At 40.4% G+C, this 17,467-nt stretch overlaps 1 protein-coding gene across 1 annotated transcript in view; it reads left to right on the top strand.

Moving 5' to 3' along the window:
- RPAP1 (RNA polymerase II associated protein 1) overlaps window positions 1-17,467 on the top strand; it is a 91,723-nt gene that overhangs the window by 8,414 nt on the left and 65,842 nt on the right. The window contains exons 3-6 of the mRNA XM_040332584.1: window positions 380-528; window positions 1,799-1,891; window positions 9,393-9,570; window positions 13,773-13,937. Coding sequence (XP_040188518.1) covers window positions 380-528; window positions 1,799-1,891; window positions 9,393-9,570; window positions 13,773-13,937 — 585 coding nt within the window. The remainder of the gene's footprint in view (window positions 1-379; window positions 529-1,798; window positions 1,892-9,392; window positions 9,571-13,772; window positions 13,938-17,467) is intronic.

The following is a 17,467-nucleotide window of genomic DNA, read 5'->3' on the forward strand; positions in this document are numbered from 1 at the left end:
AAGTGCTTAACAGCTTAAGGATTGCCTCACGCCGATATACATTGGCAGAGTGGCACGGCTGGGGATAAGTATGCAGGACCTTCAGAGTGCATACGCCTGTGACGTCAGCTGCTGCATGCAGCATAAATATCTCCTAAAGGGTGCACATTTTGGAGATATTCATTCTCTACAGGTAAGCCTTATTCTAGACTTATCTGTAGGTAAAAAATAACAAAGCAGGCTTTACTACCGTTTTAAAATATATCATTTGCATTAGTATTAGTTGATTCGCCATATAATGGTATTAAAGTGGAAAAAAAGTCTAACTAGCTCTTGGATTAATTTGATTACTAAAATGCATGCAAAAACCATTCTCTAATATTTTTTTTGTTTGTTTCAGATTTCCCTGACTTGCCTCCAATTCTAACACCAGGACCATCCAAAAAGTCAAAAGTTGCTGGAACACGAGTTCATTTTGCTGAAGAAGATCCAGAAGATATATTGGAAAGACATGACCATCATATCACTACAGTTATCTCAAAAATCATTGTGAGTTTTTTTCAGTTTTTTTTTTCACCTCCTTTATGTGTTTGTGTTAGAGTTTATTCTACTGAAGTTAACTCGATAATGCCCTTTCACAATGGCTATCAGTCTGGTTCTACACGGAATCTGCATTGTATTACATTCCGTGTAGATCCTGGATGTCGCCTTAAAGAGAACCTATCACCAAATAAAAAGGTAAGTATTAAATAAAAAAAAATTAAATTGTAAAAAATTAGTTACACCCAATCAAATAACCCCCCCCACCCATTTTTTATATTAAGCCCCCCCCTCTCACATAAACACATGTACAACCATGAACAGCACCTACACGTGAAAATGTTGATTGCGATACACATTTTACACATCTCCGCACACGCTGGCATGAGAGCAATATTTATAGGATAAGACCTCCTCCATATAGCTATGACCTCTATGGGGGCTTTTAAAGTTGGTCGCTATCGTACAGGTGCATGCAAATTTAAGGTTTAACGTGTTGGGTATCTATTTACTTAGGGCAACCTTTTGTCTTTTTATATTTTACAAAAAAATGGCCATTTGTCCTAAAATTTACTTTAGTGTATTTTTTTTACAGTTTTTTTGCGTTTCCTAGACCTTTGCAGTCATAGTGTGTTAAATAAAAAATTGGAACAGCCACTATTTTATTCTCTAGGGTGTTTTATTTTAGAAAGTAATGTATTTGGAGGTTTTATGTAATCTTCAGGCCTAAAATGATTTTTTAAATGTGTGCAAAAAATACAGCAAAAACGGCTCTGGAGGCGAAACCATTAAAGTGGCACAATGTAAAAAACAAAACAGGTGTGAGAATCTGCATATCTTTAACCAATTGCCTGCTAGGGTCAAAGGTGTTTTTTGTTGTATGTGTCTCTGTTCCCTGTCTCTGAAAGAATTTACAACACTTCCAGTCCCTATTACATACCTTACAGGGACAGATGTGAGAAGAAATTTCACCAGCAGGGACACAACAATAAAAATCCTTCCTCACCTTATTCAGACAGAAATAAATAATTTTGTCGATTTGTAGCAAGAAATCCCTGTTTTTGTGGCTTGCTGGATGTATACCAGCTTTGGCATAATTTTCCAGTAAAACTTAAATGGTCTTAGCTAGGGTCTGGACTAGCATACAGCCAGGTAAAACGGCTCCAATATATGTATTTCATATGTGTATTTAGCTGTTTTCTTGGATTTCAGCTTGATTGGTATGAGCTTACACAAGCCACACTATAATATGTTTTGTTTTTTTTCTCTGTGTCTGCAGGAACGGGACACAAGTACTGCCATCATCACAGCACCTGTTCCTACAGGAGAGCCCTTTCCCCGTGTCTTCCACAGATCAGAGATTCCTAGTGAGGTGAGGAAATGTTCTCTGCATTATTTCTTCCTGGAAAGTATGTTAATTAGTACATAATATATGAAGTGTGGTATACATTGATCTGACTGGAAACATGAAATGAGATAGAAATGGAGAATGCCATACCTCACCTGCTAAAATGCTACTTGCCTGACTGACTCTCCCTTCTGGGACCGACCTGGAATACACATCCAGGCAGTGAAGTTCAGAACTTCTGATGTTCTCATTTGTCCCAAGTCATCAAATTAGAAAATCCTGAAGACAATAGATGAGCATAAATTGCAACCTGCATTTATAGGAAAGACCAGCCTTCGGGAGCTTCCATATTTCTGTTCTCATTGGTTTAAGAGTGTTTCTATCTCTTTTCAAGAAGCAAGCAAGCTAGCTTGCTGCTTCACACACCTCTTGGGTATGGAGACTCAGGATACTTAATAGACCAAGAATTAGGTGTAGGAGGGAGTGGGTTAGCCATTGCTGTGTGCTTGTTAGAGATCCTGAGACACTTAAGAGGACATTGAAAAGTACACAAGTAATGGAGGAATCCTTCTTTTCACTGAATTTGTGCCTTTTAAACATTTTCTATGAAGGCTATTATTTACAGATTTTAGGCCCAACTGAGATTTCAGAAAAAACACATACACAACATTGAACAGTGAGCAGAAAGCTTTTTTAAATCAAATAGACGTTTATTGAGAGAACAACATATATACAAAAAACACACAGTACAGTACATACATTTGTTTTGCACACAGGAAAAGTACACCTCCTATGCAAAGACACTTAACTGCGTACATCGGTAATGTAGTTCTGTCGATACATCAAAGAGGGTACCACATATACACTTGGAATAAAATAAAAGTTAACAGTAGTAGCAACCAGACCAAAATATAAAAACAAAAACTTGAAAACGGTAAACCCACCACAGAGCAAAAGACTTGCATGGGGGTGATCACTCCGGGTGCCATACTCCCTCCTATACCTATGAATGTCTCCTTATGCAAGCAGATGGTCCATAATCGGATCAACCAGAGCCAGACCAGGAACCTCCATCCATCGTCCCCAAATTTTTTCAAATTTGTTCACACTCCCTCTATGTTGATATATGTACTCCCTCTATGTTGATATATGTACTCCCTCTATGTTGATATATGTACTCCCTCTATGTTGATATATGTACTCCCTCTATGTTGATATATGTACTCCCTCTATGTTGATATATGTACTCCCTCTATGTTGATATATGTACTCCCTCTATGTTGATATATGTACTCCCTCTATGTTGATATATGTACTCCCTCTATGTTGATATATTTCTAATCTAATAGTATCTCCTATGTGACTCCGCCATTCCCTCACCGCAGGGGGTTCCTCCGACTTCCAGTGCCGCAGAATACGTTTCCTAGCCTGGAAAAGAGCTCTTGCTATCCCCAACCTAACGGGATCCACTGTCAATAATTCCCAGCAAGCACAGTTTAGGGCGGGGATCTTCAAACTCGAGGCATTGTAAAACTCTGACATTCACAGACATGACTAGGCATGATAGGAATTGTAGTTCCTGAACAACTGGAGGGCCATAGTTTGAGGACCCCTAGTTTAGGCTGTGCAGTAAGCTGCACCTGAAATACACAGTTAATGGTATCCGCGGACCGCTTTCATCGGACATGTCCGCTGGCGGATTTTGGTCTGATGGCTGTACACACCATCAGACCAAATTTCCCGTGGACAGCGAACGCGGCGACGTGCGCGACCCTGGAGGGTCAATGCTTCCACGCATGCGTCGAATCATTTTGACGCATGCAAGGGTTTTCGGCCGAGCGGACATGTCCGGTGAGTCGTACAGACGACCGAACATGTCCGACGGACAGGCTTCCAGCGGACATGTTTCTTGGCATGCTAAGAAACATTTGTTCGCTGGAAACCTGTCCGATCCGCCGGAAAATTGTCCGGTCGGCCATACAGACGACCAAACATGTCCGCGGAAACTGGTCCGCGGACCAGTTTCAGCAGACATGTTCGTCGTGTGTACGAAGCCTTACAGTAGCGATTAATTTGCTTTTTGTTCTTATTTTTGTTTTTTTAACCCCATTATGTTACTAAACATCTCAGGCCTGGGTTCACACCTTTGTTTTTTGGTGCTTTTTGCAGAAACACACTACAGTTCATTTACATGTTTTCCTATGGGACACTTTCACATCCATGACTTTTTTTCAGCTGCTGCGTATTTGGAAAGGGCAAGGAATTTTTAACGCAAAACGATGCTAATTTGTTTTTTTTTTTGGTTCAATATACTACAATGGAGAAGCTGCAGAAAAGCATGCAATGTGTTTTTGCGGCTATTTGTGTTTTGTAATCTGCCCAACAACAAATTGGCCCAAAAAAAATGTAAAATGCTTCTTTTTTTTTTTTTAAGGCTATTATCAGATTCATCGAAACAATCGGCCAACTAATCGATTATGAAAATAATCGTTAGTTGCAGCCCTAATGCTATCTAATTTTTATTAACAATAATTGATTATGGACTCCTAAGGCGATGTCTGACATTCTTCATGTTTGTTTCATCTTGAAAATGTGGTCACTGTAACCCTCAGCACTCCATACCTTTTTGCCTTTCCAGCATGTTCAGATCTCACAAGCCATACTAAAGCCGGACATAAATGGTGCGGTTTTCTTTCCTGTGTTTCCCAGAAGACAGCGGGGGGGGGGGGTATAGGGGGTAGGGGCATGAGTCTATTTCCAGAAATGGGTGCAAATACCTGTATTATACAGGTATCTGCACCCCCTCTCCCCTGAAAGGTGCCAAATGTGACACCGGAGGGGGAAAGGGTTCCGAAAAGTGGAGGTTCACTTTTTGTGTGGACCTCCGCTTTAACTGAACTTGAGAAGTTCTGCAAAGAAGAATGTGCAAATATTGCAGTTAGTAGAGACATATACCAACATACTAACAACTGTAATGAAAGCAAAATGTGATTCAACAAAATACTGACATAAAGGGGGGGAATCTTTTTTCCAACTCAGTGATTCTGTATATATATATATATATATATATATATATATATATATATATATATAAAAATTCTGACCTGTTGGTGTTCTATCTTTCACTTGGCTGTAATAAAATGCACTAGTAAATACAGCTGAATAAAACAAAAACTGTGTGTGTCCTCTTTTCAGGCTTTAAAGCAACATAATCTGATTATTTTAAAGGGGGGTGATTTATTTTCTATACCCACTGTGTGTGTATATATGTGTGTACACACACACACATGTATAGCTCTTAAATCTTGGTTTTACAAATAAACATTTAATGTGGCAAGCAACTTCCAAAGCAATTTGAGTTATCTAAAGACATCACCACTCTAAGCTTGCACAGAGAGAATTGGGGATTTGAGTGTCAAGTGCACAGCAGCACACTAGCCAGTGCTCTAGAAAGTCATCCATAGTAGATCGCTTTTCAGAGTGGAGCTAAGCAGATGTTGTCAGGCATTGTTTGTTTGTTTTTTGTGTTTTTTTACTTTCTGAGCAGCATGTTATAATAGAGTTAATGTGCCATACCCGAGAGCCAAGCGTGTGGCTCTTGGTTGTGGTGCAGCCCCACTGAGTTGAATGTCTGAGTCTAACAGGCGGTACTGCCTGTCAACTCAGCATGTTGCGTTAAATTTGCATTAAACTTCTCCTTCTGGCTGTTTAGGTTTGCTTGATCTTGAGATTTGGTCACAGAAAATTTTATGTAGTCCACTGTCTTTGTATTTACTGACACTATGTACCCATCTCAGTCCAGTGTAAGCTACATAAACTATACATAATGTATTATTTTCTACTGTCACTGCAATCTGGTCCATTTTTTACATTGCGCCATTGATAGCCATTTTTAGACATTGGTGACATTGCCTGCGAATACATGATCCAATGACATGGTTTCCTTGGAAACCATAAAACATGATGGATTTCTCTGCGTGCCCGGTGAAGACAGCTCATTAGTGAGGAAAACATTGGATGGGAGCCTGCTGCAGACACTCTTAATTTCATCAAATGACACATGGCTTATAAAAAGCATCGTAGCACAGAAGTCACCTGCAGTAACAAATCACCCATTAGGACTTCCAAGTTTAGATATTTCCTTTCAGTGCCTACAGGGTATATCTGTTTTTTTTTTTTTTCTTTCATGCCTTTTATATTCTCCAACAGACAAGCAGCCATAGCGATGTGAAATGAGAGATCTGCTATTCAAGCAATAACAAGGTTTCAGTGGTCACACATGTTCATTTTTGTTTACAAGGGCTCTTGTATCCTTGTGATCATCACAATCTATACAGGTGTGTGTACGTCATTAAGTGACAGTAGCCAGCATTGTGCATATGGAGCTGACCATACTCTTTGTAATGTACATTCCATTGGCCAGAAAAATAGAAATCTTGCCTCTTTAGCAGAAGTGGACGCACCCTTGTTATTTATAAACTAAATAAACACGTGCAACAGATCTTTAGTTTTTTTTCTTGCTTTGTATAAGACCAGATTACTGAGAATGGGCTTAAAGTACATTTAAACACTAAGGCACATACATTGGCGCATATGTATGCCGGCATAGCGTAGCTAATATACGCTACGCCGACGTAGTGCAGAGAGGCAAGCATCAAATTCACCAAGCACTTGCCTCCCAAACTGCGCTGCGTTCCCTCACGTAAGCCATCGTAGGTGGAAGTGGGCGTAAGCCATGCTAATGAGGCGTGACCCCATGCAAATGATGGGCTGAGCGTCATACAAGTACTTAAAACGAACGGCGCATGCGCCGCCCCGTGGACGCAACCCAGTGCGCATGCTCAGAATCACGTCGAAACAACTGCCTAAGATACGTCTAATCACTGCCTACGACGTGAACGTAACCTACGCCTAGCCATATTCACGTACTACGTAAACGACGTAAAATACGACGGCTGTGTTCCCTGGTCCATACCTTTTGCATGAGTAGCGCCTCCTATATGGGGAATAACTTTACGCCGGACGTACAACTTGCGCAAACCGCGTATATTATGCGCCGGGCGCAACTACGTTTTGTGAATCCGGGCCTAACTCTATGACGTTAAAGTGGAACTTCAGTTATTTTTTTAACTTTCCATCTGCTAAATCTTCCCTTGTGGTTTTAACTCTGCATAGTAAAATATTTTTTTTCTGCCAGTAAATACCTTATACAGCCCACTTCCTGTTTCTTGTCTGGTAATAAGCGTAGCCTTATGACATCATGCACAGCTCTTTCTCTCACTCTTGTGAGAGTTTGCCAGGAAGGGAGGGGATGAGTCATAAGAGGGCCAATGAGAGGGGCAGAGCTGAAGGTGTGTCTGTGTAAATCAAGGAAGTGAACAGGCAGCAGCTTCAGTTGCCCACAGTTAAAATGGATGCAGCCAGACTCAGTAGGGGGAGATTCCTGCAGCATATTTGGCAGGTACAGAATCACAGTATATATAAAATAATATGCAGAGTGGTTGGAGGGAAGCTTCAGAATGGCAAAGATGTTTTTATTACAAATTATGTCAGCAGACTGCAGTTCCTCTTCAATGCCATTGCCTAGTACACATGATGAGATAATCAGGCAAACGCTTGTCTGTTATTTTTTGCATGCTAGTCTCATATCGAAAACGAGGTGCTTACCAAAGGTACACAAATTCATATACGAGAGGATACAACTTCACACATATGTAGCTACGTTCTAGCTTGTAATCTGAAGTGATGTAATGTACATGTGACCCCTCTTCTAGCCACGCCTAGAGTGATACACCATCTGAGAGCTAAGGAGTTTTTGTTCATTGTTTTGCAGATTCAGTTGTTGCCTACATTCAGTTTGTTTAACATAACAAGATAAATAATATTCCACAGGACTATCAATCTAATAAAATATTATTCACAAAATGCAAACTATGAGTTTTCGTATTTAAAGCGGAGTTCTGGCCACAATTTCACTTTTTAAATATAAATACCCCTGTAATACACAAGCTTAATGTATTCTAGTAAAGTTAGTCTAAGGTCCGTTTTGTTAGGTTGTTACAGCATTTAGACACTTTATAAAATAGAAATTGACTGGGGCCATCTTAAGTGTGGGCATCATGAAGTCAGACTGTATGACTTCCTGGATTTCAGCATTGCAGATCTCGCACATGCTCAGTGCTGCACAAGCAGTGTAATAGGTTTCAGATCAGGTTTCAGCACCTGTACTGTCCAAGTCACATGATTCTTCGAGACTGGGGAGTGCACAGACTCCTGGAAAGTTACACCCACTACATTCCCAGGAGTCTGTGCGGTGTAGGTTAGGAAGCATTAAGCACCTAGGTGCAGGAAGTGGGAAGATTAACTATTCTGCCTAGCAACAACACTTTGAAGGCATCTAAAAAAAAAAAAAAATTTCTTAAAGGACTAATGATATTTTTTTAAAACTACTGATGTAATGTTATATTTATGGGCGGAACTCCACTTTAAGAACATTTTTTCGCTATAGACAAAAAGCCTGGAACCTGATTGGTTTCTATGAAGCGCTGCTCCAAATTTTACACTCTCCGGTTTTAGTAAATCGACCCCCGTGTGTTTTAAGCTTAAGGACTTTAGTGGTTATACCGTGTTGATGCTTGCAGCTGCAGGCATCACCCCGTTATAGTTTTTTAGAGCCGGCGGTCGGCTCTCTTATAATAACCATCTCACCGGTCGCTCAATTGCTATTACAAGCAGCGGAAGGGGATGCGAGCGACCAGCTGGCCGGACAGCCAAGCAAAGCCAGGGTCAGCTTTGATCAACTGTTTATTATAGTAAATCAGAAGCGATGACATCACTTACGGTTTACTTGGAAACCATCGCCGCCATTTTTTAAAAATGGAAAGCATTCAGAAACACTGATCTTGGTGTTTTGAATGCTTTTAAGTGCAGAGGAGGGATTTGGGGTCTTATAGACCTCGGATCTCTCCATAAAGAGGACCTGTCACATACCTATTGCTGTCAAAAGGATATTAACATTCCTTGTGACAGCAATAAAAGTGATGATAAAAAAAATATTAAAGCAACAGTAAAATAAAAATTAATAATTAATTTTTTTTTTAGTTGACCCCCGTCCTCCCGTGCTTGCTCACAGCACTTGCTTTAGTCCCACACGCAAACCACGATTTTCCCACACCTGACATATTGCCTCGAATGTCAGATAATGGGCAGTAATTTTAGCACCAGACCTCCTCCTCCATTGTTGCATTTTCCTTTGCAGTTATTCCGGTCCACACGCACTCCAGCGATGGCGGCATGGCATTCATCAGGGTGGTTTTCCTGATGGTGACCTCACCTATGCATGTTATACTGGTCACATTGGAGGCCTTTGTGACACAGTGACAGTGCTTGAGCACAGTTGTGAGACATGGACAAAGCATTGACACCCTTTAATTGAACGTGCCTTTTTGTCCACTTTGTGTTTTTGTCTGTTTCATTATGTTAAATATTAATAATCCAAGATTTATTTATTCTGTTTATCTGTCAGGGTATACAAGCTACACAAGGAAATGTTAAAGTCAGCATCTTTGCTCAGAAAATGGCTGCTAAAAGGGCTGCCGAAGTTGCAAAAAAAGCAGAATCTTCTTCAGTCCTCCCCCAGCCAGAACACTTTGTCAGTCCTACATTTGTCCTCCACAGTGAAAGCAAAGATTCTCATTTAAAAGGTAAGTCATTAGCTTGTGAAAGAGGCCTTATCATTTTGTACAAGACATAAAGGCACAAATGGAAGAAAATTGGCGGCTGCTTGATGGAAGTAAAAATTACATTGCAGTACAATAGAGCTGCACGATTCTGGGAGAAATGAAAATCACAATTTTTTTTTTGCTTTTTAGGTTATACAAGATTTTTTTTATACTGTTTCGTTTTTTTTTTTTATTATTAAAAAAAAATATTGCATTTGAAAGACTGCTGTACAAATGCAGTGTGACATAAAATATTGCAAAAACCATCAATTTATTCTTAGGGTCTCTGCTATATATATATATATATATATATATATATGTTCGGGGTTCTAAGTGTCAGAAAAGGGTTTAGTCTTTTTAAGTGGTTAAAGTAAAATACTTACCTGAGCCTGATCTTACCTGGGCTGTGCAGGAAAGCCTTGGCCCTTCTGGGACTCTCCCTCCTCATTGGCTAAATTCATCACAGCCAGTGGGCCAGCGAGGGGAGAGAGAGGGGTGAGGCCGAGCCATGGCTCTGTGTGTGCATGGAGAAGCGGCTCGAGAGTGAGCCTGTCTGGGTGCCCTCATAGAAAGCTGCTTGCTCTGGGGGAACTCGACAGGAGGGAGGGCCCAGGAGCACCAGATGGGGACCCTAGAAGAGGGGCATTAGGGCTGTTCTGTGCAAAACTTTCTGCACAGAGAAGGTAAGTATAACATATTTGTTATTTTAATATATAAATCTAAAGCTTTCCTAGAACTTTAATTATGGATAACTAAGGGTTATTAGAGGATAAACAGAAATTCATTTTATTTTTACATTTTTTTTTTTGACTTGTAAGGTGTTTTTTCTTAACTAACTGCTTATGCAGATCAGAGGTCACACAAATACAAACAATACAATTTATTGTACTTACTGAGTGATGCTTACAAACTGGACGTAAGGGATTTGTCCTAATACGTTCTATTATATATCGCTTACGTTCAAAAAGTGGTTAAAGAGATGCAGATGGGCAAAGTGATGTTTTCTTGTAAAGCAAATCCTCACACCCACTTATTACCTTCTTGCCCAATCTGTTCCTCCCCTGGATCCAGTCCTAACCCTGACTCCAAGAGAGCTCCATGTCGGGTGGTGTTGAACCTTACATAGAGTTATTGTTCTTTTTCCTTGTCCTCTTTATGGGACACTGATTGATTGCTCAGGCCTGGGCACTGCACCCTGGAAAGTCTTGTGGTCCAGCATATCCAGAACCAGCTGGTATTAGGGAAAGTGAAGTTTTTTCTAAAGAGACTCAATTTCCTTTAACGTTGGTATTGAGGGGGGATAAACATGGAGATTGGTAATGGTGGACCCTATACATTAGCTGTACAGGCCATCCACAGAGGGAGGAGGGGTTAATGGACATGTCACATACAGTGGGAGGTTAATGTACAGATGTGCAGTTAAAGGGACATGAAAGGGTTAATATACAGGTCACCTCAGAGACAGAATGGAGCTGAGATATCCAGGAGAAAGGGTTTAAAATGATCCCACAATCACAACCCCTCACCACGAATCTGTGTTGCATTGCAATTGTTGGAGAACTAATGTGATAAACATCTCTTCTCTTCATTGCTATGCCTGCTTGTGTCTGTCGGATCTAACTACTGCACCAAGTCCAATGCTAGACAGAAACCCGGGGATTGTGAGATATGTAGTTTATTCACAAGGCGTGTTAGTTCTAAGACTGCAGACAGAGGTCACAAGTTAACTTGTGCAGTGCCATGCTGCACGCCTCATGTTTGAACAAACAGAAATTGCTGACACCAGGTTGTGAAGATTTACTGTACTACAACCCCTGGCAAAAAGTATTGAATCACCACTCTTGGAAAATGTTCATTCAATTGTTTAATTGTGTAGAAGAAAAAACTAATTACAGACACACCTCAAATCTATTTTCATTTAACATTCCAACCTTCTGGCTTTAAGAAACATTAAAAAAAAAAAGAAAGAAAGAAAACTGCAGTCAATTGTAACTGTTTTTGCAGATCAAGCAGGGGAAAAAATATGGAATCACTCAATTCTGTGGAAAATATTATGGAATCACAATGTGTTTTGCAGTTCTAAAACAAACATCTGCATCAGATTACATCTGCAGTTAAAAAGAGTGCTTGCACACTTTGGTGAGCTGTTGCACCAACCTGATTGACATGAATTATGGTGTCAACACGAGAGACGTCAGTTGAAACAAAGGAGAGGATTATAATAATCTGGACCAAGTACAAATCAAATGGGAAGGTTGTTAAAGGGAAGCGTACTGGTAGACCAAGGAAGATAGAAAGCTTCAAGATAGAATTCAAGCCGTTATAAAAGAGGTGGTGCAACAAAGTACTCGTGGTGTACTGTTTTTTTTTTTTTTCCATAATATTTTCCTCAGCATTGAGTGATTCCATATTTTTTTCCTTTGTTTGATCTGCAAAAACAGTTGCAATTGACTACAGTTTTCTTTTTCAATTTTTTTTAAGTGTTTCTGAAAGTCAGAAGCCTTCAGCCCGGAAGGATTTACCCCCTTTCTGACCAGAGCATTTTTTGTGATTCTGTACTACATCGTTTTAGCTGACAATTGCGCGTGTGACACTGTACCCAAACAAAATTGATGTCATTTTTTCCCCACAAATAGAGCTTTCTTTTGGTGGTATTTGATCACCTCTGCGGTTTTAATTTTTTGCGTTTATAAACAAAAAAAGAGCAAATTTTGAAAAAAAAATATATATTTTTTACTTTTTGCTATAATGAATACCAAAAAATGTATAAAAAAACGAATTTATTCCACAGTTTAGGCCGATATGTATTCTACGTATTTTTGGTAAAAAAAACGCAAAAAGTGTATATTGATTAGTTCGCGCATAAGTTAGTGTCTACAAAATAGGGGATAGATTTATGGCATTTTTATTATTATTTTTTTTACTAGTAATGGCGGCGATCTGCAATTTTTATCGGGACCAGTGACATTTATACAGTGATCAGAGCTACAAGTAGTCGCTTATTACTGTATAAATGTCACTGGCATGGAAGGGGTTAAGTGTGTCCTAGGGATGTGTTTTAACTGTAGGGGGGATGGTCTCACTACATCATGACAGAGATCACTGCTCCCGATGACAGAGCAGTGGATCCCAGTCATGTTGCTAGGCAGAACAGGGAAATGCCTTGTTTACATCTCCCTGTTCTGCCTCTCTGTGTCAAGATCACAGGCCGCCGGCGAACATCGAGTTTTTTGGGACCTGCGGGCACGCGTCCCTGCAAGGCGTCATATTCAAAGGGACATACAGGTACACTCATTTGCCTGCCTGTGCCATTCTACCAACGTAAATTGACATGCGGCGTTTGGCAAGTGGTTAAATAAAATTTGTTTTAAAGCATGTCTGTGATTATGATTTTTTTCTACACAGTTAAACAATTAAATGAACATTTTCCAATAGTGATGATTCCTATGTGTACAGGGCAACAAATGACACCATGAAACTACATGACCCGTTTACACCTTATGCAGGTGAAAAACACAAGCTGCAAATAGGAAGGTTTATAATGCTTTAGATTACTGTATATACTCGAGTATAAGCCGAGTTTTTCAGCACTTTTTTTGTGCTGAAAATGCCCCCCTCGGCTTATACTCGAGTCACCTTTTTGCACCTGATCTCCCGAATTTTGGGGACCTGATGCTGATCGTAGGTCCCCTGTACCCCAAACGTGGCATACATATAGCCCCACTCTTTCTCTATAAGGGTGCAAAGTTTTTTGTCCGGGGGACCTATGGCCGGAGAGCACTGATTTTTCAAAGCCGGGCACCCTTTGCATAGACTCCCATGTTAAACAGTAATTTCTCCGGTAACTTTGGGGACCCGGTACCGGCTGGCCATAGATCCCATGGACCCGAAACTTGGCATACATGTAGCCCCAGTTCTCCTCTACAAGTTTGTTGTCCGGGGGACCTACGGCCGGGCAGCACCGTTTTTTTTCAAAGCCGGGCACCCCTTCCATAGACTCCCATGTTAAACGTAAGTCTAGTCATGAACACCGTGAGGCATGCAGATGGACACCCTAGGCTTATATTTGAGTCAATAAGTTTTTCCATTTTTTTTTTGTGGTAAAATTTCAATTAAAATATATATATTGTAATTTTCTTTAAGAAGGGGATGTTGTATTGTTGGTTAATCTGCTGTTTTAACAGGGGAAGGAAGAGGAGAAAAGCCCCGTCTGATTACAGGTGAAGGCCTGCGGAGTTCGGAAAGTCATGAAGAGGCCCAGAGGATCCATGAGGAGAATATGAAAAAGCTGAAAGCTCTGTCTGAGGAGGAGATCCAGAGAGAACGCGAGCAGCTGTTCTCACAACTTGGTAAATATAGAGCTTTATCGGTCGGTGCAAATAATCAGCTGGGCAATATGAAATTGATATGCAGAAAACCAACTATTACAGAGATTTTTATCCCTTTTTAAAGCGGTGGTTCACCCTAATTGGCAACTTTTCCTGTTTCAAACCAGCTTCCACAGTACGCTCTGCATCCGTTTTTTTTTTTTTTTTTAATCGGCCTCCTTACCTTTGAACGAGGGCCTTTAGTGAGCTGTCACTCACTTTTCCCCGCGGGAGTGGGCGTGGCTTTCAATCCCCCACCAGCGCTATGTCTCCTGGGAGTTAGTCCTGAGAATCCCAGGAGACGCGCCGTGTTAGAAAATCCCGCGATATCTCGCGGGTCACGTGACTAGTAACTTGTCTGCTAGTCACAGCGGGGAGTGTCCTTTTCAGGACGCTGCCGGCCGTTGTCCTAGCAACGGCGCAGTGTTGACGGCGCTGCTCGCCGTCACACTGTGCGTGCGCCTGATACATTCACCGCATCCTGGAAGGGCTTCAGGAGGGCTTCAGAGTGCCCGCAGTCAAGATGGCAATGTCCATCATCGATTTTTATAAGATATTCTTTTGGGGGAAATCGTCTTGGTAGCGGCTGCAAGTAGGAGACTGGTAAGTACAATTTTCGTTGTACCATCAGTGTTACAAAAACTTCTTTAAAAAAAAAAGTTTTCCCGCAGAACTCCCGCTTTAAGATTACAAATCCCTAGTATGTTGCCCAGAATGTACCCATTCCCACTTCACCAGTCTGTCCAAATTATCTTGGCTTGTTTTTACTTTACATATGGATAGCTAGGAATGGACCAACTGAAATTTAAATCCTATAATTTCATTATAATTATTCATATAAAATCAGCTGTTCACAAATACTTAAACTAGCTACAACTAGTGAGATTGTTGCTGCCGTTTTGTGAAATCTAATGTAGAAGCAAGGTACAGTTACTGACATTACTCAAATATCATCAGAATTTCAGGTTAAATGATGTAGGGCTGCAACTAACGATTATTTTCATAATCGATTAGTTGGCTGATTATTGTTTTGAATAATCCAATAATCGGTTAATTACCTTAAAGCGGGAGTTCCCCCGAATTTTTTTTTTTTTTAACCTTCGTTTAATGCTCATTTTGTCAAGGGGAATCGGGTAGTTTTTTTAAAATCTAAGCAGTACTTACCGTTTTAGAGAGCGATCTTCTCCGCCGCTTCCGGGTATGGTCTTCGGGAGCGGGCGTTCCTATTTGATTGACAGTCTTCCGACAGTCGCATACATTGCGTCACGAGTAGCCGAAAGAAGCCGAACGTCGGTGCGGCTCTATACGGCGCCTGCGCATCGACGTTCGGCTACTTTCGGAAAATCTTGACGCGATGTATGCGACCGTCGGAAGCCTGTCGGGAGACTGTCAATCAAATAGGAACGCCCAGTCCCGCAGCCCATACCCGGAAGCGGCGGAGAAGATCGCTCTCTAAAACGGTAAGTACTGCTTAGATTTTAAAAAAACTACCCGATTCCCCTTGACAAAATGAGCATCCATCTAAGGTTAAAAATTAACTTTTCGGGTGAACCTCCACTTTAAAGTGTGGTGTATAATTTTAGTTAATATGTAAAGTTAAAAAAAAGGCAATTTATTCTTAAATATCTCTATAAAGTGGTAAATAAAAATAACCAACTATATGGTTAGGGAGCAAAATCTCGAATCCACTCTGAGCATAACAGAAGATAATATACTGTATGTACTATTCGAGGAGATATACTGTATATACCATTAGAGGGTGAATCTGGTAAATAGACTGTTTTTCAAATTTTCAGAACCATAATATATTATATGCTGGCCATACAACAATGCCTTCCTTCAAAAACAATTATTTTTAAGAATTTTTTCTCGATTTTCTAATCGTTAGTGAGGTCAAATCGACGTTCTTTTTTTTAACCAGAGTGATGGGAAAATTTAGAAATAGAAAACTTTTTGATGAAAGGAATTTTCAGGCCATGTATGTGGTTTTCGTTCAGAAATCACATTCATTTTAAAACTGAATGTTAAAAGCAAGAGAAAATTTCAAACATTCTTTCATTCAGCGAATGTACAAAGATTTTTTGTATTAATTTTAACAGTAGTGATTATTTGCTCTTTTTGTACTATAAAGGGCTAATTTTTGTTTTTTTAACCCCATTATGTTACTGGCCGATTAATCGATTATGAAAATAGTAATCGATTATGAAATGAATCGATTTTTTGTCGATTAATCGATTTGTTGTTTCGGCCCTAGAATGATGCATAGATCCCTGTGTGTGTACAGTTAGGTCCATATACATTTGGACACAGGCACAATTTTTATACTTTTGGCTCTGTAGGCCACCAGAATAAAATTAAAACAAAACAATCCAAATTAATTTGAAGTGCAAACTTTTAGCTTTAATTCATTGGTTGAACATAAATAATCAAGTACAAATTTTAGGAACTGCAACCATTTTTATACACAGTCCCCTTATTTTTAGGGGTTTAAATGTAATTGGACAAATTTAATAAAATTTATAAATCACATTTTTTATATTTTGTTAAGATTCCCTTACTGGCAATGACTTCCTGAAGTCTGGAACCCATGGACATTACCAAAGACTGGGTTTCCTCCTTTCTGATGCTTTGCCAGGCTCTAACTGTTTGTGGGTCTTTCTGCGTTAAGTTTTGCCCTTTAGCAAGTAAAATGCATGCTTAACTGGGTTGAGATTAGGTGATTGAATCGGCCATTGCAGAATACTCAATTTCTTTATCGTACATCACGGGACACAGAGCGGCATTCATTACTATATGGGTTATATGGAGTACCTTCAGGTGTAGACACTGGCAATCTCAAACAGGAAATGCCCCTCCCTATATAACCCCCTCCCATAGGAGGAGTACCTCAGTTTTTACGCCAGTGTCTTAGGTGTTAGTCATGGTTTAGCTTGCCTCCGCATCCTTGGGATTAGGTGAGCTACCGGTTCTGTCCAAAAAAGCCTCAGCGCTAAAGTGGTCAGTAACCGGACCCCAAACCCTTGGGGTATAGCCCATAATGCTTTTCTTTTTAGAGAGCTGGACCCTGGGCCCAGAACTTAGAAACCTTTGCGTACCTAAAGTTTTCTGTTGCCAGGGTGCTATATGGGCCCAGGACAGTGGATCCTTCATAGGAACCCAGGGCCTGAAGGTCTAGACATCCCCACGGAGATGGGGGAAGATTGGGCCTCTTGCTTGGCAAAGTCCTGCGGCATGGAGCAGGTAAGTGAGGGGAAAACTTGCGGAACTTGGTTCTTAGCAGGTTTTTTTCTGGGGGGTCACAGGGGACATGCCTAAAGTTATGCACTGCATCTGGCAAACTAGTCACATATCATAAAGATAGGATGGCTCTCTATGTATTATTCCCCATAAGATGTGACCTCCCTTGTAGTGTTGGAAAAGCATTGAGTGGGGCCTGTGTTATATAAAAATATATGTGTGTGTCAGAGAGCTTTGCTTACCTGCAGGCCTCCAGGCGATGCTCCATTCAGTCT

This window comes from Rana temporaria, chromosome 13 (assembly GCF_905171775.1).
Source record: "Rana temporaria chromosome 13, aRanTem1.1, whole genome shotgun sequence".
Classification (NCBI taxonomy): domain Eukaryota; kingdom Metazoa; phylum Chordata; class Amphibia; order Anura; family Ranidae; genus Rana; species Rana temporaria.